Source organism: Plasmodium vinckei, assembly GCF_900681995.1.
Source record: "Plasmodium vinckei vinckei genome assembly, chromosome: PVVCY_12".
NCBI classification, from domain to species: Eukaryota; Apicomplexa; class Aconoidasida; order Haemosporida; family Plasmodiidae; genus Plasmodium; species Plasmodium vinckei.
Window position 1 is genome coordinate 231,046 of NC_051304.1, and position 24,564 is coordinate 255,609.

Sequence of the window (24,564 nt, forward strand, 5' to 3'; positions counted from 1 at the left end):
GAAAGCAAAAATATGGAAGTTTACTAAAAGATAAATTTTACAGTATATAAAATATTTATGGTAATATTATTAAACAGAAAATAATTAAACGTTTTTTTGTAATTACATGTAAATATATACTCATTGTATGAATAATATACATACATATATATTTATGTATGTATAAAGCCCATACATTTGCGTATAATTTAGTGTAAACATAAAATAAAATATACAGCTCCAAATTAAACCCAAAACATGAAAAAAAACGACTCAAACAATAATGAGAAGAAACAAAAAAAAAATAATTCAATCAAGCAAGACAGTACAACCAATTTGAATTTTTCAAAGAAAAGAATAATATTTAATAACTTAATTGTTGATAATTTTAGAAATATAAATGATATAAATAATTATCTAAGAAATTCTTCATTAAATTCAATTGGGAACAAAAATAAAAATGCGATAAATGATAACTTTGGTGAAAATTATCTCAAAGATAATAAAAAGAAAAAGTCTCATAATTACAATGCTGGTATAGAATCTGTTGAAAAGGGCCTATCTAATATCAGCTTATTTAATAATGATAATAATGAAAGTATTTTTAATAATACTATTTCTGCTATTATAAAGCGCAGTATTAAAAATAATAAAAAAATAAGTAATGATTTGAAAAGGGTCTTGAAAAAAAAAGGAAAATCTATTCAAAAGGAGCAACGAAAAAAAAAGCACAAACACATTACATATAAGGTTAAAGATAAAAAGAAAAAACAGAAAAATAATATAACCATAATTAAAAAAAAAACGAAAAAATATAATGTTCGAGAAAATATTTCAACCTCAGGTACAGTTTCTAATAGTACAAAAAAAAGTCATAGAAAACATAAAAAACACAAAAAACAAATTTTTCAAAGTTCTAGTAATAATGACGATGAATTTAACAGTCATAAATATGCATTAGATAAAATATATGGATCTTTGAAAAATATTAATAGTTCAATAGATTCTGTAATAAATAATTTTTATATTGAGTGTGATAATAATAATATAATTTCAACCGATGAATATTCAAATTATTATAAACCACCTAGTGATATAAATGATAATGATAATTATATTCATAATAAATATCAAATTTCAAATATATATGGAAATGCAAAAGATGGCAATAATAATTATAATTCTTATATTAAAAGAAAAAAAGTTTCAAAAAAAATTAACAAATTTGAGCATTCAGAAAATGATTGCATAGGGTTTGTATGTGATGAAGAATACATGTGTGAATATCTCCATTTTGACGAGAATCATGTTGAAAGTCCAGATAGGATAAGATGTATCATCAAAGCATTAAAAGAAAAAAATATAATTAATAAGATGGTTCAGATAAAATGTAGAGAAGCACTGTATGACGAAATTAAAGAATGCCATACAAGAGCTCATATTAATAATATTTTTTATTCATTAAAAAAAAAATTAAAATATAAAAAAAAAGATGTTATATACCCATTTGATAAGCATGATACTTATTACACTTTTCACACTGGAACGGTTTCTAAAAGAGCAGTTGGTGGACTTTTAAATTTATGTGATGCTATATTATCAGATAAAAATGAAAAATTTAAATACATTGATTTTAAAAAATCACTCCGTTATAATTATAATTTTTTTAAAAATAATTTTTCTAATGATCTAAAGAATGTTATAGGAAGAAATATTAATCACAGTACACATTTGAAACGATCACAATCAGATAGCAGTTTATCTTCACTAAAAAATTCACGACGTAGCTTCCTTTTCAACAATGATAACTATGCTAATAATAATGATAATTTCTTACTTAATAAGTGGCAAAATAAATTCGCAAAAAACAAAAAAACATCATGTTATTCATATAAGTCTATGTGTGAAAGTGTTAAGAATAATATAGATGCCTCTCATTCACAAAATTTAGAGCATTCTCAGGAAGATCTTTCTAATCTTAATAATAAAGAAAAATCATATAACAGTGATTCAAGTAATAATAATAATAATACATATACAGAAGGTGCAGCAATTGAAGCATACCAAGAGAAGGGGGTAAATTCTTCCGAAAACCATTTATTCAATGAATCTAAAAATAATAACCAATTCAAAAAAATGCGAAGTTATTCAACTACAATGTGCAACATAAAAGACAGTGATAATAATAATATAAATCAGATTTCTGATTTAAAATGTGGATTTGCTGCTATTAGGCCACCTGGGCATCATTGTAGCAGAAATAACCCATCTGGATTTTGTATTTTTAATAATATAAGTGTTGCTTGTAAATATATATATATGAAATATGGAATTAAAAAAATTTTTATTTTTGATTGGGATGTACACCATAATAATGGAACACAGGAGATATTTTATAATGATAAAAATGTTTTATGTTTTTCTATACATAGATTTGATTCAAACAAAAAAGTCAAAAAAGGGAAAAATAAAGAAACAAATAAAGGGAAAAATGCAAAAAAAAATTCTTCTGCATATAATCAAAAAAATAGCAAAAAAAAAACTAACCGTGCAAACACAACTAGCAATATTAGTACTGCTGCGAGTGTTGCTACAACTTCAATCCTTAATAAATATAATACTACTACTGAAAGGACAGCCAAAAAAAATAGAAAAAATAAAAACATAGATAATGGAATAAATTGTAATAATTCATTATCTTCTAATTCTGATACAAATAAGAAACAGAAGAAAAAAACGAAAAAAAAAAAAACAAAGAAATTACGTGCACCAACTGAAGAAAATGGATTTTATCCACGAACAGGTGCTAAAAGTGAATTAGGAGAAAAAAATGGATATAAATTTAATATTAATGTACCTTTAGAAAAAGGATATAATAATTGCGATGTATATTATGTTTTTAAATTTTTGTTATTACCAATATTACATGCATTTCAACCTGAATTTATTTTCATTTCTTCGGGTTTTGATGCTTCAATTAGAGATCCGTTAGGAGAGTGTAATTTAACTCATACTCTATATGAATGGATGACACTACAATTAAAAAAATTTGCAAAAATTTATTGTGACGGTCGAATAATATTAGTTTTAGAAGGAGGCTATAATTTAAAATATTTACCAAAATGTACACTAGCATGCTTAAAAGCTTTAATTAAGAAAAATATAAAAATACCTAATCAAGAAACAACACGCAATGATAGTAATACTCCCATGCTTAATGACCAAGCAAATGAGGAAGATCAAGATAACAAGGAAAATAACAATAATAATGAATCACAAGAAGATCAACTCGATTTAGAAAATGATAACCCTTCTGAAAAGCCAATGTATACGTTCTCAGATGATAATAGCAATATGCATGAGGCAAATAATGACGAGTCTCAATTAGATAAAAGTCAAAATGACATTGCCATAGATGATAATGATGACACAAGTCCGGTGATAAATAAAACAAATGAAACAAACTCATCTTTGGAAAATGAAAAATTAACAAATTTAAAAAATGATTCGAGAAAATTTTCAAATACATATGATCATGAAAATTTTTATAAATTTAATAATTTAGAAAATTATCCCAAAAAAGGTGATAAAATATTCAATTATTATTGTGAAAATTCATATCCTAGTAATAAAAAAAAAAAAAAAAAATTATTTACTCGAGGAAAACTTCATTATTCTACTTATAAAGTTATTAAATATTTTTTAAATATATTAAAAGGTGAACCATATTATTTAAATATTAATTTACCACCTTATAATAAGTTTATTAAAAAAAAGGGATTAGAAAATGATTCCTCATCAAACCTTGGCCATAAAATAAAATTCTACAATGAGATATATAACTCATCTGATGATAATAGTTATGGCAAGGAAATTTTAAGTGGATATACAAAGAAAAAAATTAAAGAATTAAATATGTACAATCAACAAGGGAATGAATTCAGTTCATTATCTTCATCAGTATCGAATATTTCAAACAGTGACTTATATTTTTCAAATGATGACTTAGATGCCACGGATACCTATTCGGATAGTAGCCATTACAGTATAAAAAAAATTATTACACTCAATAAACTTAAATCAAAAATAAATAGTACTATTAATAATAGTAGCAGTAGAAATACAAATAAAAAAAATAAAAATCAAATAAATGAAATGGGATTTTCCAATTCTATTAATAATAATTTTGAAAAAAACAATGAATTTTATGATTTGACAAATTACATTGATAACGATTATATGATAGATATTAGTAATACAAAAAATGAAAATAAATCCAGAACAAAATTGAATAAACGAACTATTGCTAGAAGTACAAGAAATCAAAATAATTTACAAAATTACAATAAAATAAAAAGATATAATTATCAATGTCATACAATTTCAAATGTATCAAAAAATAAGGACATACCCCGTTATATTAATGGAGACTTAACAAATATTAAATATAGTCAAGATCAATTACAAAATTCATTTGCCATGTATACACAAACCAAAAAGGGATATATATTTTTTTATGGAAGTGGTCATAAAAATCAATGGGTATTACCTGTAAATAAAAGATTAACCAAAATAATAAAGCTATGCTCTAAATCAGAGGCTTTTTTTTATGCATGGTTATATCTATGTTGTGATAAAAATATATGCATTACAAATACACAAGAAAATTATTCTTCAATATTAGATGATAATATAACTCTTGAGGGCCCAAAATTAAATAAATATTTTTCAGACGAAGAAATACAATTAGGTAAAGAACTTCTCAAATTTACAGTACCATGCTATCACGTTTTTTTGGAAGATAATCAACTAATGCAATTGGGTCGTGTAGAAGAAATATATGAATCGATAGATGAAGCAGAACGCGATGAAGTAAAATCAGAAAATGATAATTCAGATCAGTATAATGAACAAAGTAATAATGGTAGTGTCGATAATGCCTCGAGCCAAAATAATACGGACGACAATAAATATGAATCATATGAGTCACAAAGTAATTCTGATATAAAAGAAAATGAAACTCCAAAAGACCCAGAATTTTATGAATCAAAAATAGTGACAAATGAAAATGCAGATAATGAAAAAGACCCAAATGATTTTTATGATGTAATTGAAGACAGCGAAAAAGAAGAAGGTGAAAATAATTCTATCCCTATAAATATTGACAATAATAATGATCAAATAAATGATATTTATGAAAATAAAAATGATATAGAAAAAAAATTATATATAAATAGATTAAAAACAGCTATTTGCTTACGAAATGTATTAAGTACTATGAGACACCCATGTGCTATGGATATAAAGATGGGAATAAAATTATATGGTGATAATTGTGATGAAGAATCAATACAAAAAAAAATTGAAAAAGCAAAAAATAGATCTTGCTTGTCGCATGGATTCCATTTAACTAGTTTAATAGGATGGAGTAAAAAAAAGAAACAACCATTTTTTATATCAAAAGAAGATGCACATTTAATAAAAAATGATGATAAATTTGTTGAAGCTTTTTTATCATATTTCTTAGCATGTGATAATATACAACTTTCCGTGTTTTTGTTAAAAAAAGTTCTTATAATATTAGAACACATGAAAGTATTTTTTGAAAATCAATCTTATTTTGCTTTTTGTGGATCAAGCTTATTGTTTGTTTTTGATTCCGATCCTTCGAAAAATAAATGTGAAGATAAAAATAATGACGAAAATGCTAATAACTCTGATAATTCAAATACTGAAAATATCAATAATGATAATGATAACCCTTTTACATTTGGGAATGAATCAGATAAATCAGAAAGTAGTAAAGACCTAAATTATGATCATGAAGAGGAAAAAAAAACATATGAAGAAATCTTTAATTTTAGGGATCACATTCAAAAACAATTTGAAGACTCTCTAACTACAGAAGAGAAAAATGTTTATATGGGATCAAAGTTAAACATTCATGTTTTGGAAAGCGCTAGTGTCTACATAATTGATTTTGCCCATGCAAGTCTAGATAAGAAGGAACAAGACCAGGGATTTTTATTGGGAATAACTTCTCTTCACCGCATAATAATCAAAACGATGGAAAAAGTAAAAGCCTCGATTTGAACATTTTGATATTTTAAATCCTATATCATACAATACATACAAAAATAATGGAAATAAAAAGAACCTATTTCTCTATGCTATTTTTCACTCCCATTTTCAAGTACCAAAATAAAACTGATCAAAGCAAAGAAAAAGAATTCACGTATCTACACCATCATATGCCTAATGGTTTTATGGATATTAATAATCCGCTATTTTATCATTAATATTGTTATAAATATTTTTTTTTTTTCATAAGGAAATTTAATTTCTGATAAAATTGTTTTTACTTACACACACATAATGTGTAAATGTATATGTATAGTGCTTATATATTACTATGCTATTTTTTATAAATAAATACTTTAAAAAAATATAATTTTTTTTAAGATGCTCATAATCTGTAAAAGTTGTATTACTTAAAAATATTGTAAAAAAATGACATATATTTTAGTAGCACATTTCATTAAAATAGAATTAAATTCGTTTTATGTTTCATTTTTTTCTAAATAAATATCAGATTATTATTATCCAATCATCCATTTATTTATTTTCCTAATATTTATTATTCCTTTTTTTAATATTAAAAAATTATATTTTTGTGTTATAATAAAATATACTCCTTTGTTAAATATATTCCCAATACATATTGGTTTGTGAAATAGTCTATAAATATATAAATCCATTGTGTGTATATAATATTTTTCACAAAAAAAAACTAATATAAAGGCACCCTTTTTAAACTTTGTTTTATTTTGATACTTCACACTAATAATAATGTTATTTATTCAAAAGGTTATATAAATAATTTTTTTTTCAAAAAAATTTGGCACGTTATATATATGTTGTCGAAATATATGTACATTATATGCGGTATACTTATTATGAAATCTTAAAATTCTATATATTTTTTATACATAAGAAATATTTATCATTATTTGTAAGTTTTAATTCACATTTTACATAAAAAAAAAATAAAAAAGGGAAACCAATACAATGAAATTTTAAAATGTGTGAGCAATTTATAGGAATATCTACTGCATTATTCAGAATAAATCTTAAAGTAGTGGGTTTCCTTTTATTTTTTTTCATATAAATTTTTACATATTAAATATAGCAATATTATTATTTCAATGATCTTTAAATATACATGTTATAAAAATGTAAACAAATTTACAGTGAATATTTAAATAATACCATACATTTGGTTTTTATATTCTTTTGACAATTCTCAACTTGTTTGATATATGTCGTAAAAAGAATGTATATATGTATATAACAAATATTTGAATACACATTTAATCCTAATATTTTATACATTTGTTTGTTTATTATCTTTTTAAAACACTCATTGAATAATAAAATATTTCCATGAAAAATAAATACATTGGTGTTCATCCGTTTTAGAACCAATAGTGATGATCCTTGTATACATACATATATACATACGCATGCTTCAAAAACCATGTAATATAATTTCGTTTTCGTAAAAAAAAATATTATTACTATTTTTTTTAAAGAAGTGTGGATGGAACATTGTTATTTTAGGGTTAGTGTCACATAAATAGATACAGAACATCTCAAATACCAAGTGTTTTTCCTCACTAATAATAATTCACATTGCTATTATACATTATATATATGTAAAAATGCTTTTTCTTTTTTTTAAGCTTTCATTATAAAAAACTTTCTCTATATTAATTAAACATTAAAAATAGAATAAATATATATATATATCCTGTTTTTTATCCCATATTTCTGTTTGTTTAATTTTAAAATTGTTTTTACCTTATACAAATTACCATAATAAAATTATATATTATAATAATGGAATTTTAACCGAAATAATGATATAAAAGAGTTTTATAAACATTACGTAAATTTTTATGAATTTTTTAATCAATGAAATAAATTTATATTTATATAAAATGGAATATGAACCCAATTATAAAATTAATACTTGCTTTTTATGCGTATATAATATTAATATTATATTATTTTATGATATTTTAAGCAGTATTTAGATTTTTACATACGTAACCTTTACATTTATATGCCGATTTTTCCATAATATATATAATATATTTCCATATATTACTATATACATATAATATTAATAAATATACTTGATTTTTCATGTTTTTTTTTCTCTTTGGATTGTTTGTTTCTAATTATTTAACTATTTATTTTTATTGTATTATTTTTATTTTCCGTTTCTCGCATAAATAATAAAAAATATATACTTTTATTTTTCAATTGTATCTTATTTTGTAAGCATTTATAATTTTTAATATATTTTAAGGTTAACTTTTATGCCGTACAATTTTCATTTTGTTAAGGTTTTAGCGCTTAGCCTGTTTATTCATATATTAAATATATTTATTATATTATTTATTTATCATTATATATGATATATATTAATATATTTATATATTTTTTTTGCTTTTAAATCATCTTTATTATACTTAAAATAAGTGAATATACATGTGTTGTTATTTATATACATAGTAAAACTCTTAAAATTTTAATATAGTGCATATATATAATATTTAGTTCTTTCATATATTTGTATTAACAAGTGTTACATAGGTATATGCCTATACTTATGTATAATGGGAGCAAATATATAATATGTACATTATTTATCAGAAAAGGTAAAATTTATGCAATTTTTTCCAAACGTTTTTGTGTATATTTAAAAATAATTAATATAAACGTTTTAAGGTTATATATTTTTTATTTTTATTTTATTATGAATTTATTTTTTCTCAAACATTCTTACATTATTTTACTTTTTTTTATAAATAATAGTGTATTAAAAGTTTAATAAATTATGCAAATGAGATATATTTTTTGAAATATATTTAAAACAGACACATTACTCTAAATATATTAACACGGGTGGTGTATCAGTCTGTGTGTGTATTCTTACAACTTAATATATATTCATGCTTAACAAATGCTTTGTTTGTAATTAATGTAAAAAGAGTTGCATTTTCAAATGTTCTTAAACTGTGAACAATTTTTTATTCATTTATAAAAAAATAACCAACGAAAAAAATATATGTGCCATGATTTTTAATGGATGATCATGTTTGTATACATGTAGGAAAAGATGTTTTATGTGTAGCCCTTTTCATGTCATATATACATGCATATATACTTCATATTTAAGCACTATTATACTTGTGCTTGTGCTCGTAAAAAAAAAAAAAAATATTTTTTTTTATGATATGCACACATATAGACTAGACATATCGATGTACTGATATATGCATGCCTGTATGTCTGTACTGATATATATATGACGTATATACTCTTATATGCATATATGTATGTATGTCTGAATGTACTAATAAAGTAATTTTTTAAAAATAAAACATTGAAGAGTTTTTTTTGACTGGTATGCGTACTTTATAATGGAAAGGGGTAGGCCTGCCGGAAGGAGAAACAATGATTTGATGAGCACGTGGAGAGAAGGAAATTCAAGAAACGATAGTTCAGATAATCATCAGTTTTGGTCAAATCTCGAAAATCAATATTTTTCAAATTTTGATAAAAGGATAATAAGCACATTTGAAGATCATATAAAATGCACTGATTATATATGTAATAAAATAAAAAATAAAAAAATAAAAAAGGAGATATTTCAAAATATTAAATGCCAAAAAAGCTCGGTTAAAATTAAATTAAATATAAATGATAAAAAAAATGAAAAAAAAAAAAATGGCGCAGCAAACATTTCAAAATATATGCTTCAAAATAATCAATTCCTTAATAATAATCCATTTGGTCAAGATAATTTATTCAGTCAACATAATAATCAGTTTTTAATAGATCCTAAAAATGATATAAGGAATTATAAAACACATATAAATCCACTATTTAACGATAAACAATATATAGAAAATGTGAACCATATAAATAATATAGAAAATATGATGAGCATAAATCATATGAACAATCGGTTTAGAGATTATCCACCAATGTTTCGTAATGAAGCATGTTTTATCGATTGTATGCCAATGGCAGGTAACAATTTATTATTAAATACAATGCCCAATAATGCAAATATAGAAAAAAATGAATTAAACTATCATGATGATATGAATAAAAATATAAACTTACCCTCGACATGCAATACTAACGAAACAAATGATATAAGCCAAACTAATTTAAACCCTACAGATTCATATGATAATAAAAATACTCAGCTTGATAACACAAACACAGATCCTAATATTATTAATCCTAGCATCGATAATAGTAATAAAAACATTGACATTACTAATTTAAACGCCGATAATTCTAATAATTTAATCCAACATGAGCATACAGAAAATAGTAATGCTCCCAACATTAATGATCAAACTAATGTAAATGAAACTGATAATAATGAAGAAAATAATGATGTAAATAATGAAAATAATGCCGATATAGCTAATAATAACGAACTTAGCGGAAACAGTAATGATAATGTCGACACTCTCGGTAAATCCGAAAATGACGACAATGTACAAGGAAACGAAGTAAACAATTTGCAAAATGCGTCGGAAAAAAATAACACACCCGTTTCCTATTGTCCACAAAATGAAGCATCCTTATCCAGTGAAAATAAAAATGATGCCATCGAAAACGTCGTTATGACTTCAAATGATAATGAAGACAACGACAAGAAAAATGGCAATGATGTAAGCGATTCAGCTTCTCTAAATAATAAAGAAGGTACAACTGATGCCTTATCTAATGATCTAAACAATTGTGATCCTTGTAACAATAATAACATAGAAAATTCTTCAATTAAAAACGAAGAAAATTCTAATATTAGCAATGCCATGGAATATGGAATGAGAAATATTAACAGTGAGGGTGTAATAGAAAATGTAAACAATCTAAGTAATACAATAAATGCAAAAGGAATGGATTCATCTTTTACTCCAAACATTGACAATAATGATAACAATTATTTTTCTCCATTTAAACAATTTAATAACAATACATATCCCAATTCTATGACCAACCCTTATGATAATAAAATAAAAACAGATATGAATATCTATCCACCCCCAATGAATAATTTTAATCGGGATATATATCCCCCTCATGATGTTCAAGCCACAAATATATACTCTAATATATATCAAAATAATAAATGTGATCAAATTGGAATAAATGAAGAAAACATGTTATTTATGAATAAAAATATGGCTATGTATAATAATGGTATGCCTAGAGATATAATTAATGGACCTAATAAATCTTTACCTTTTAATGATATGATAAATTTTAAAAATAATAATTTTTATCCAAATGGATATTACAATTTTAATGAAATGGTAAATTATCAAAATGCTATGGCATTCGATAAATATGGAAATGATAAATATTATAAAAAATTAAAAAATGATAAATCTAAAAATAAAAGAAAAAATGAAACAAAAATGAGAAAACACAGTCAAACGGATGACCAAGAAAAAACTCATACTAGATTACGAACCTCTAGGCATGATGGAAAATTTTTTAATCCACTTTTAAATAAAAAATATGATGGTGTAGGAAGGTTACCATATATACATAATACGCCAATTCCTAACGGTTTACACATATCTGTATATGTTCCCAAAAATTATGATTTTTCTGAAAACAATGAAAAGCCAAGTATTTATGACGAAAAAATTGAGGAATCTGAAACAGCAAACAACATTGATAAAAGCACCGATAATAATGACCATTCCATTGTTAGCCCTATTGATAACACTAATCAAGTCTGTGATATAAAAAAAACACCAGAACAACAAGACACATACGAAATAGAGACATTGGCAAGATTATTAACAGAAATTACTTTAGGAGATAAGAAATATTTATCAAACCGACATATAACAATGGAAGATAAAGAAAGGTGTTATAAATGTTTTTTAGACGAATTAAAAAATTATAATACATTGCCAATTATTTTAGGTAATATATTACCATACTGGAATAAACAAAAAAATAATAATTTAGTATACAAAATTAAAAACTTAAGAGCTAACAATGCAAAACCAAAGTATATTCCAATTCAAAGTGTGAACAAGGTTTTAGCACGAAAAAAAATTAAGAAGAAAAAAATACTCAAAAAAAAAAAAAAAAAAAAAAAGAAAAAAGCCAAAAAAATAGATTCAACCACAAATTTACTTAATGAGTCAAACTTAACTGAACAAAACGCTTTAAAAAATGAAGAAGTTTCAGAACTAGACAAAACTAATGCAGAAATAAGTACTGAACAAAGTTTGCCAACTAACAAAACTGAAAATGAAAAGGAGGGGACAGTCATAAAAACTGAAGAAAAAAAACCCCAAAAATCATGGAGAAGTTATTTCCTAATGGGTAGAAGTGATAATAAGACAACTGATGATGAAAATGCTTTGAAAAAAAATGAGGATGAAAAGAATGATAAGGAGACACAATCAGGAGAAGGAAAAGACGAACATGCTACAGACGAAAATATCAAAAAAATATCTTCTAATGATGAAAAAAAAGAAAAAATAATAAATTCCAAAAAATCAAATCTTAAAAAAAAATCAAAAAATAAACTTCGTCATTTTGGAACGTATGGAAAAATCGGATCATTTAATTTTTTAAAAAAATATAAATTTAGTACACCAAAGAATAGTGCTGTTCCATTTAATAGCTCTATATTTTCTTTGCAAAAAAATCAACATATGTCAAATGTTTACTTTGAGTTTATATTGACAAATATTAATTTAGATAAATATAAACGCAATATATTAAATGTAAATTATAACCATAATAATTCTATCAATAAAAAAAATAGAATACATTGCATCAAACTGGCCAAGCTACGTAATACTAATACCAACAATTCAGCCAATAGTAAAAGTAAAAAAAATATAAATCAAACCTCGCAAGAAAAAACAGAAAACAATAAATTTACAACTACAAATAAGAATGAAAACACAATGGACAGTAACAATTATTTAGATGGAACTGTAAATACAACTAGCAATAGTTGCATTGGTGATTCTACTTTATTTACACCAAATAAATTAGAACAAGACAAATGCCCAGATTCTGTAGAACAATCAAATAACATTACTAATACAGAAAATAGTACTGAAAAAAAAAATGTTGAAAATGAGATAAGTACACTTAATGAAACTGGCAATGTTGATATGCTTTTAAAAAATAACAAGCATAACCAACATATTAAAAATATAAATGAAGAAATATGTATTTTATTTTCAAGATATATGCACAATATTAAACAACAAAAAAAAATTATTGTAAAATTATTAGATAGTATAAAAAATGAAAAGAAAAAACCATATAAATATTGGTACTCAATAGAAGATAAAATGATTAATTTTTATATAAACGAATATTTAAAAAATAAATTAAATACTAAACATACATATACATTATCAAAGCAAATTGTCGATTTATTAAAATTAAGAGTAACTGTTAATCATAGTTCTCAGTTACCTAATAGTTGGACTGAAAAAGCTTTATGTAATATTTGTAGCGTAGGTGAAGATTGGGATGATAATCCAATCGTTTTTTGTGACTGTTGTTATACACCTATGCATTCTTTTTGTACTGGATTTAGAAATGTTAAAAATCAAAATCTAGTAAAAAGAAATCCAAATATGTCTGATAAAGAGGATACAAAAAATAATGATAATGAAAACGAAGAAAATACGAAATATAAAAATAATAATTATAAATATGCAGGACCAAAAAATAGTGCATATAATAATACTAACGGCGTTAATAATAAAAATGATTATTATCAACAATATAATAAAGAAGGTCAAATTACTAAAAATTATTTTAATAATAGTGATATAAATAAAGATGGAAATAAATATACACATGATAACAATAATTCCTCTGGCAACCCTGGAAAGAATGGTAGTGATGATAAAAATAAAAACAAAATTAATTTAAATGTTATGAAATATTTAATGGAGGATAATTTCATTGACATAAACTCTCCAAATAGTATGTTCAATTCAGTTGTAAGTAATAATAATGATGAAAAAAATGATAATGAAAAAATGGATAGTGAAAAAGAAGATAGTCAAACAAATTATGCTACATTGGATACTCAATTGACAAATAATGAAAATATGGATATAAAGAACGAGCACGAAAATAGAGACGATGAAGGTTATTATAAATGTGGACTAAATGACACTAACGATAATGATAATACTGATAAAACTGATGAAAAAAAAGAATCATATATAGATACTTCTATATTTACCCATGAAAAGGAAGATAGACACGATGACGACGAAGAATCGAGCCAAATCAAAATGGAAAATCCAATTATAGACCAAAATATAGATCAATCAATTTCGAAACCAATCAATGAAAAAATAAAACAAGAAACAAATAAAATTTCTACTGATGCCGCCAAAACTAATACTGGATATCCACCAAATACAGAAGAAGAACAATGGATTTGCCCACTTTGCTCTTATTTAAGAAATCAGATATTGTATATTGAAGATTCTGTTGCATTTAAAATTATTAGACATTTAAGTGGGCCTCAAAAAAAAAAAGATATTGATTTATTAATTAAAGCATGTAACGAATATATTAATGACAATAATAATAACATACAAAAACCTGGTGATACTGCTAATAATGAGCAAAATAATAATAAAAATGAAGTTGATGATAAAAAAAAGAAAGAAACATTTTCTTATATACCCCCAGAAGAAATCATTTTTCAAAGCACCTCTCAAATGTATTCGTATAAATATAAATCGATTATGCTTTTATTTGATGTTGAGTATGATATAAATTATTATAAGTTAAAATATCAAATAGAAATAAAGGATAGTCATGATTTCTTTGAAAAAATTGTTCTTAAAAATCCGAATATATATAAATATAAAAATATTTTCAATACTATTATGGTTAGTAAAATTGATAAAGATAATAATTATACGAAATTTATAAATGAAAATATTAAAATATTTAGACAAGAATCTTTTTATATTAATCCAAATTTTGAAGATAGTGATACTGAGGAAGCCGAGCAAGAAACCAAAAAAAAAAAAAGAGGTCGAAAGCCTCTATTAAATAAAAATGAATATTCTAATAATAAACCATATCATGATAAAGTTTCAAATAAATTTATAAATAAAAAAAATAAAATACGATCAAAGCAAGGTGGCACAGTTAATAAACCACCATATAATAAAAATAATAATGTTACTTTAGATGCTAATGGCAATGTAATAGTTAGAAAAAGAGGAAGACCACTTGGAAGTACTAAATTAAACAAAATGAAAATGCTTGCTCTTAAAAATAAAAATATTACAAAATCAGAAATTACTCCCGATGATAATCAGGAATATCCAATTCAGGAAAATCAGGATACTTCTATTACTACTGGTCCAAATTCATCTATTCCGGCTTTGCCAAATAGTCAAGTAAATACCTTTTCTTCGAATTTGAATGAATTAGACAACATTAATAATAAATCAAATGAAAATGATAATAAAAATGATGATGACTCAGATGGCTCTCAATGTGACAATAATAATGAAGAAGAAACAATTAAAATGGATATTGAGATAAAAAAGGAAAATCAAAGTCAATATATCTCTTCCAACAAAAATAGTGTAGAATTTGGACAGTCCACTAATATTCTAAGTGTTAATAATATAAATGAAAACAATATAAGCTCTGGATTGGATGAAAATGGAACATTGCTAAAATATAACTATAGTAAAAATTTTTCATTTGTTTTTAAAATTCCAACGTGCTGTATCTGCGAATTTGGTTCATTTTATCAAGGAGGAGGACCAATAAAAAGAACAAATAAAAAAAATCAATGGTGCCATATTCGATGCGCATCAATTAGTAATTGTATAATAGAAGATAAAATTGAAATCTGTAATAGAGAAAGAAATAAATATAAATGTTCATTATGTTTACGTACTAATAATATAGGTATAATAAAATGTAATGTTGCTGATTGTTACAAATATTATCATATATCTTGTGCAACTTCTTCTAATAAATATTTAATAGAATTAAATGAAAATAATAAATTAGTTTTATTTTGTTCAAATCATTCTCAAAAAAAAGCACCAACAGAAATATTAAGAAAATATCAAAATTTAAGAGAAAAAGAATATGCCAAAAATAAATTAGAAGATAAAATAAATGTTGGAAAAATGTTTGATGCATATATATTACAAAATTATTTAAAAATAAGTGACATGAAATTATTTAATCTTTTATCATTATCTTCTTTATCTGTATTCAAAGATTCGGTTAATTTCAATTATGATAAATTTAATCAAAGTATGAAAAATTATTACAATAATACCCCAAATGATGAGTTTAACGACCTTTATCAAAATTTTGATCAGTACTTATTAGGAGAAGGAAAAGGTATTTTCAACAATTCTGGATTAACTAAAACTTATATGAAAAAATCACTAAAAGAAAACGATGATCTAAATTCTGAAGTTAAAAATGAAAAAGACCAGATTGATGTAAGTGATAATGGAACTAAACAAATTAGCATTAATGATGAAACTGCTGAAGGGGCAGAACGTGAATATGTTGATCAAATTAGAAAACTCGATAATATTAAGGAAGAAAATGATAAAGCAGAAAATATTTCGCATGAACAAAAAGACGAACCAAACAAAACTGAACAAGATGAAGATAATAAAATTGGAAATGATGCTGAAAATATGCTTTTGGCACTAGAAGAACCAACTAAAGTAGAAAATCCACCCATAGATATACTCGATATAGAAAATATTAATAAAATAAGTACTAGAAAATGTAATAATATTATAAGTATAAGTAGTTTTAAAAATATATATAATGAAAATTTATTAGATGAGGATTCCTTGTTAAAATTAATAATGTACGACTTTTTAAATCTTCAAAAAGATATACAAGAATTTAATAGTACCATATTAAGTGATAAATATAAAAGATTAAAAAATTTTGAGACTATATTATTATTATATCCACATTTTAATGATTATCAATTGAAAAAGTTATCAGAATTAATATTAGAAAAATATAATTCAAATATTTTAAACATAAAAACAGATGATTCATTTATCGCATTTTTTAATAAATTTCTTTCATTGTTGAATAGCAAAAATCTGATGATATGCAGTGTTTGTTTGTCAAGAGCAATTTATAATGAACCTCGAAAAGATTCAAAAAAAACAGAAACTGATGAAAATCAAAATTCCATAAACACATCTAATATTGATAACACAAATAATACCACTCAAACTACACTAAATGAAACAAATCAACTAAAGCGAAAATTGAGAGGTACTTCAAGCAATATAACTGATAGTTTTGAAAATAAAAAAGAAAGAAGATTAGGCTCATTAAGTGTTTTAAAAAAATGCTCACAATGTAATGTATTTATATGCTACTTTTGTTGTCATAGAATGAATATAGACATGATTAAAAATTTTATAAATAATGATATTAAAATGAAATCACTTGAAGCTGCAGAAAAGCTTAAAAATAAAGATGCACCTCCTCGCCCTCTTGTACGAACAAATAAAGTTGGAAGACCATGTAAAAATCCTCTCAAACTACTTGCAGCAGCAGCAGCCAATGCTCCTACAGCTTCCTTAGCTCCCAATGCAAATGTTCCAACAACTTCAGAATCAGCTAAACCACTTGAATCAACTACAAATTCCAAATTAGAAAATAATGAAAACTCTCAAAATCAATCAAATGATTTGAAAAATGATTCAAACAATCTTAATGCACCAAATAATGAGCCTTCAAAAGATAGTATGAATTGTGATGTAAATGAAAATAAAGAAATAACAAATCAACAAAAAGAAAAACAAAATGGTGATAGTCAAGGTATTAATGATGCTACAAACAATAATTTAGATCCAGAAAAAAATACAGTAGTTGTGAAAAAAAATAGACCAGGTAGAAAAAAGCTTGATCCTAATGCTAAGCTAAACATGTTGAAAAACATTATCCCTAAAACTAATGAAGAAGAAAAAGAAGAAGAGTTTATATGCCCACGATGTGAATATTTCAAAATAAAGAAAAAAATCGTTTTTTGTTCTTATTGTCCAAGATTAGATGGATTTTTAAACTGTTTTGAAGATAAAGTAAAAAAAGAATTACAATTTGTTCATCCTAAATGTTTAGAATATGTTAATACTGCTTATTCAAAAAAAAATAACATTAATGAAACCAAAGCAGGAGGCTTAAAAAAAGTATGCAGCTATTGCAGAATAAAACATGGTATAGTTATCACATGTAGTAATACAGATTGTGATGCTTCATTTCACATATCTTGTGGTATATTGTTAGGATGTAAAATGGACAATTTTTTTGGAAGAGTCGATATATATAATCCTAAAAAAGCTTATTGTTTTAAACATACGTTTCAAAGCTGCAAAAAAAATACATTAGCTAATTTTATTAATACAAATAAATTATTTTACTTTGAAAATTTTCTATATTTCCCATTCAATCATTTATATAATTTCTTATTGGGTACTTATATATTTAATTATTTAAACAAAAAATGCATAAATCATTTATTGAAGCCTATCAAAATATCTGAGCCTCCATCTATAAGTGCATTATTTGAAAAAACACAATTTGGTAATATAAAAAGAAGTATGATGATACCATTTAATGATTACAGAAAAGCACATAAAGACAAAATGGGTCTTAATAGCGAATTTGATTCTTCACAACCCAGTGCAAACATATACAGTAACGATATTAACAACCCCGGCATGGCTCAAAAAATGTTCAAATCAATGGGTTATAAAAATGAAGTAAATTCTTTAATGCCTCCATTAATGAATATGCATCCTGACTATATGGCAGCAAATAATTATAACTTATTAGACCCTATGAATAAACTAAAGGATAATATGTTAATGTCAGATAAAAGAAATATGATGAATATGCCACCGGAATATTATAAAAATGGCTATATGATGCAAAATAATCCTAATAATAAACGAACTAAAAATAGTCATGGATATATTGACGATGAAATAACTGGAAATACTATGGCCATGTCAGAACAAAATGATGCTGATGAAATGAGACAATTTTCAAACTATGGTTTTAATCCTAGATCCATTGATAATAATAGCCTTATGTATTATAATAAAAAAATGGATGGTAATCCTAACATGCTTCCATTTTTTAACAATAATATTGGTGGATTAAATCAACAAAACTTTTATAACTATTATGGCCATAAATATGATCCCAATTTAGATAAAAATAATCTTTTGAACAAAAAAGGAAATAAAAATAATGGCGGTGTAAGGAAAAGAAGGAAAAAAATGCAACAAGATAATGTAAATCCATACAAAAAATTTAATGCAAATATTATGAACACATTAGAAAATAATAATGGTACAGAAGCTCCTGTACAAGTAAAAAAAAGAGGTCGAGCTAAAAAAAATAAAAATCTCAATATTGATAATGCTAATTTAGATAGCATAAACCCTTATAAGCAATCCTATGATAATCCAAAATCATTTTTAAAGAATGACTTTATAGACCCAACGAAAAATTATAGTAAATACAGCCAATATATGGATAAAGATATTAAAGATTTCGATACAGATTTAATAAAAGATGAACAAATATATAAACAAAAAAATGAAAACGATATTAATGATGGTCAAATATATTGCCCAGTATGTAAATTTGTTTATGAAGAATTAAGTGATGGATCACCAGCTGATGGATTAAATTGGATTGGATGTGATAAATGTGAAAGATGGTATCATTGGATATGTTGTAAATATTCTATTGACAATCCACCAGATATGGAAAATGATTGGTATTGTAGTATGTGCTTAAACAGCTAAATCATGCTCATTATTATATCTATTTTACTACCTCTATATTATTATCTTTACTTTATCAATTTTTTTGTATAACCCTTATTGATTACTACTTATAGAAATATATTAAATGTATTCATTTTTAAAAAAACGCTCTGACTATTTTGAGTTATATATATACGAATATATGTATGTAGTGCATACTTATTCATTCATACAGATGTATTAAATATTTATGTGAATAATTATTAAAAAAATGTTATATTAATATCTTGAATTTTGTATTCGTATATTAGCAATTTTCTACATTCGCTTATTCATTACTCATTAGTTATAATTTTTTTTTAATAAATCATATGACAATTTTTTTTCTGTTCACCCAAAATTTAATTTTATTTTGTTAATATATTTGATTTAAATTTTTATATAATATACTATTGCACATGGCCACTAAGCCAAATATTTGTGCTCTTTCAATATTATGCTATTTTAAAAATTTTTTTAAATTTTAAGAATTCTATGTTTTGTTAAAAATAAATCGTTTCGCATTTAAATAAAAATAAAGTAAGAATGAAATATATCATAGTTTAAAAAATTACCATAAAAAAAAGTGACAAAAAAAGAAAAGTATATTTAAAATTTACAATGTTTCATGGGATTCGGTTGGCATAAGACATGAGAGTTGATGTGACAACTAGTATGAATTAAAGAAAATTTTTCTAGCCTGTTCATATGTAAATTCATTAAGGATATAATCCTTTAATGACATCGATTCATTACTAAGTTTTTGGTTGAAGCGTTTGGTATTAGAATATTTATCAAACGCACTAGATTCTAAAAAGCTTTCTATAGTTTTATATTTCTTAATAATTTCATAAGCTTTTACTGGACCGATGCCTGGTATTTTTGCACTATAGTCACAACCTGATAAAATGCAAAAATCTATAAATTGCTCATAATTTATATCCAATTCACTCAAAATTTCATCTTTATTAATTATATGTCTTTTTTTTTTATTAGTTATGAATCTGATTAAATTGGGGGCCCCGAATGCTAATGCATCTGTATCATCAGATACAACGATATCTTTTTCATGAGAGCATTGGATCGCACACTCTTTTTCTGCATCATTTTTTGTTATAAAAATAGGAATTTTTTCCAATAACAGATAATTATATATATCATTAGCAGTCTGGGAATTAATTTTTATAAATATATTTTTTTTAAACAAATCATGAGTACCATCTTCATCGACAATTATCTCAACCTTTTCTTTTTTTCCGATTTTTCTTTCACATATTTTATTTGGACTCACTTTTTTATCACAAAATGGGGTAATTATATTTGTGATTTTTTTTGAACTCCCGTTAAGAATGCTCCCAATGTTACTACTACTTGTATCGCTTAATCCATCAGAAGAACTCAGTATATTTTTATGAGCATCTGCATTTAATATATCGAACAATTTTTTTTTTTTTCGTATTGTTTCCCTTTCTTTCCATACATGTCTTTTACATTTGAAGTCGATAGGTTGTAGTTCACACCTAGCCCCAATATCTTCAATTATATAAAGAGTATTTATCTTTAATGATTTAAAATATTCATGTTGATTTTTTAATAATTCTATACTTTTTTTAATAATATATTGCCTTATTAATATATATGTACCTAACTCATTAGCTTTATACTTACTGTCTCGGTTTTTGTCATTTAATATGTGTTTCCAAGCAACATACATAAATTTGTAAATAAAAAATGTACCATCAATTATAAACTTCTTTCCCTCAAAACTTTTTATGTCATCAATTCTTTTAATGGTACTAGGAATTTTTTTGTGTATAAATGATATAAACCCTTTAATGGTCATAATATTCTATATCGCTTATATAAAATCTGAAGGGGGCAGAAAAACAAGAAAAAAAACATTATTTATGTTTATTATGGATAATTACATATGGGTTGGGGCCCTATAATATATAGTATACGCATTACACTAGTACGAATATGTCTGGCACATACCTATATGGGTGAATAATGAGGGACACATTATATTTCTTAAATTGTAATAACCTTATAAATGTTTTATATTTTTTTTTTAAATTAAAAAAAAGTCACAATTTAATCCGTTCTTTCAACAATTTTAAATCACCTTGGTATATGTATTTTATTCATTCATTGTGGTTACCTATATGTATATAATATTTTACATTATTGAGTTTTCTTTTTTTTCTTTCATATGGATAATACTAATTAGGAATATATACACTATACGAAAACAAAAATATCATATAATATAATCAATAATGCCAGTTTTCATAATATTATATGTAAAGTTATTTGTGTTAAAAGTGTAACACCTTAAAACATTAATGCAAAATATAGAACGTATACACAAAAAAAGAAAATTGTATATATATTTTTTCATTATTTCTCCTTATAAATTTATGTATATATTTATTTATAAGTGTAATTGCATATATCTTTGTTTTAAAAAATAAAAGTAAAAAAATCACAATTCTAGTATATTATTTTTTTATAATAATAGTTTGTGAAAAAAAAATTATAACCGATGCATTAATATATCTCCATAGCAATTTCTAATTGTGTAATTGATTTATAAATTATTCAAAAAAAAAGGAAAAAATATAAAATAAAAATATATATGTGTATATAATTATTTTTTAAAATATATATTTTTCAATGATAATAGCAAACTTTATTATATTCTTTGCATTATTATAGTGCGTGTAAATAACCTCATTTATTCATTCCCCCTATAATATTCACCATGCTTTGAGGATATTAATATATTTGGTTACCCGTTTGTAAATTCCCTAGTAGTGTACCTATATATATGTGTGTGTGTGTGCTTATAAATTAAAAAAGGGGAAAATGGTATACGGATTAATAATTCATTCTTCTGAATCGGAGCAGCTTTATTTTAGTACCTATTACAACTTAGTCAATAATGATATAAATCAAACTTCTAGACAGCAAGTAAGAATCATAAAAAAATTACACCTGCATATTCCTAAACAAATGACCCAGTAAATGAGCAACAATAGTGTGAAAATATTTTACATTAATGTTGTATATGAATTTCTATTAAATAGATAATTATTAAAAAGGTTATTGAAGAAATAAGCTATTATAAAGAAGATAAAGAAAATCATGAAAATACTAATAAAAACAATAAAGATAAATATTTAGATATATTTGGTGCTTTTATCCCAAGGTACTCAAATATTTACCATACATATATAAGCATAACATTATTTATTCGCGTTTATAATCTTTTCTATATATATTTAGCTCAATAAAAGTATGCATACAAAAATGTTGTCTTTCTAGTAGGGCACCCAATAATGAATTTAAAATAGACAATGAAGGGTTTTTTAAAATCGAAAATATTTCCCTTTTTAAAAACAAAATAAATATAATGTGGAAAGTTTTAAATAAGTATGTTAAAATAATTTAAAATACACATTTTATTTATATTAAACAATAAAATATATAATAATTTACTTTATCTTTTAACTTTCCCTATTTTTATTAGGGTTTGCTATACCCTGATGTTTTTCCCACATGAAAACATTCACATGGTTAATAACAACAATAAATATATTTACCTACATAATAATATGAACAAATCAACATATATGCTATAAATAAATCATATTTATAAGAATAATGAGATTTTTTTACTTTCGAAAATATCAATAGGCTGACAATTTCTTGAATACATTAATATATGTTTTAATGGAGAATTACGAAAAATTGGGAAAATCTAACAAAAATAATATGGTTATTTAATTTATTGCTGTATATATTGCATCAGATATTATTTAAATACTTTTTAATAATGTTTATGTGTCAAATAATATGACAACATTTCTGTTACAACAATTCCTAAAATGATATAACACCATCTGTATTCATATAAAAATATAATATGCATTTTCAACTTTTGACTTTTTTATAGAACAGGTTTAACCCTGATACAGTACTAGCTATACTCTACTTTTTTCTTCCAAGTTAATAAAATTATGATAACTATATGTTAAATTTAACATTTATTATTTATCACCTACATTTGATATATACACACATACATTTGATTAACTATTTCTCATTTTCACAGAAGGACAATTTATGATTTTAACTCCGGACTATATTCAAATTTTAAGTAATAAAGTTAAAGAATTTCTAGGTGAAAAAACAAGCCCAAAGAAAGAATGATGATTTGTTTAAAAAAGCAAACTAACTATATTTAATGTCTTAGGAATACTTAATAAGATTAATAAAAATTCTCTGAAATGTACGAATAAATTATGTAGCTACATTTTTTAGACCAATTTTTATGAATATTTTTCTCATCGGATTTATTGTTTGGCACAATAAATTTTCGTTTTTTTTTCAGTATATTATATGCCATTATTTTTACATTGCTTTTAAAATAAGTGCGTAAATTGTTTAAAGTTTGTAGAAAAAAAATATAAGTATATATTTATATATATATACACATGTACCTATATATATGTATTAACAAAAAAATTCACAATTATATAAAATAAATATATTGTTTCATTTTCCTCACTGCTTACAATGAGCATAATATTATAGACACATCCATTATTTTAGTACAATGTGATATTTC

General features: G+C 23.9%; 4 protein-coding genes across 4 annotated transcripts; 3 read left to right on the forward strand and 1 right to left on the reverse strand.

Moving 5' to 3' along the window:
* Positions 1-237: 237 nt before the first annotated feature.
* PVVCY_1200700 (histone deacetylase 2, putative) lies at positions 238-6,072 on the forward strand (the record flags this gene model as incomplete). Its single annotated transcript, XM_008625082.1, has 1 exon — positions 238-6,072. One exon carries the CDS (start codon positions 238-240, stop codon positions 6,070-6,072), a length of 5,835 nt encoding a protein of 1,944 aa, XP_008623304.1.
* Positions 6,073-9,512: 3,440 nt separating this feature from the next.
* PVVCY_1200710 (zinc finger protein, putative) lies at positions 9,513-19,931 on the forward strand (the record flags this gene model as incomplete). The annotated part of the gene is made up of 1 exon (XM_037634613.1): positions 9,513-19,931. One exon carries the CDS (start codon positions 9,513-9,515, stop codon positions 19,929-19,931), a length of 10,419 nt encoding a protein of 3,472 aa, XP_037490693.1.
* Positions 19,932-20,601: 670 nt separating this feature from the next.
* On the reverse strand, positions 20,602-21,774 carry PVVCY_1200720 (endonuclease, putative; the record flags this gene model as incomplete). Its single annotated transcript, XM_008625084.1, has 1 exon — positions 20,602-21,774. One exon carries the CDS (start codon positions 21,772-21,774, stop codon positions 20,602-20,604), a length of 1,173 nt encoding a protein of 390 aa, XP_008623306.1.
* A 1,025-nt stretch (positions 21,775-22,799) lies between these two features.
* Positions 22,800-24,146, forward strand: PVVCY_1200730 (AP-5 complex subunit sigma-1, putative; the record flags this gene model as incomplete). Its single annotated transcript, XM_008625085.1, has 7 exons — positions 22,800-22,904; positions 23,021-23,142; positions 23,262-23,366; positions 23,464-23,509; positions 23,631-23,711; positions 23,890-23,941; positions 24,049-24,146. The coding sequence occupies 7 exons, from the start codon at positions 22,800-22,802 to the stop codon at positions 24,144-24,146; spliced, it is 609 nt and encodes a 202-aa protein (XP_008623307.1).
* Between the last annotated feature and the right edge of the window lie 418 nt (positions 24,147-24,564).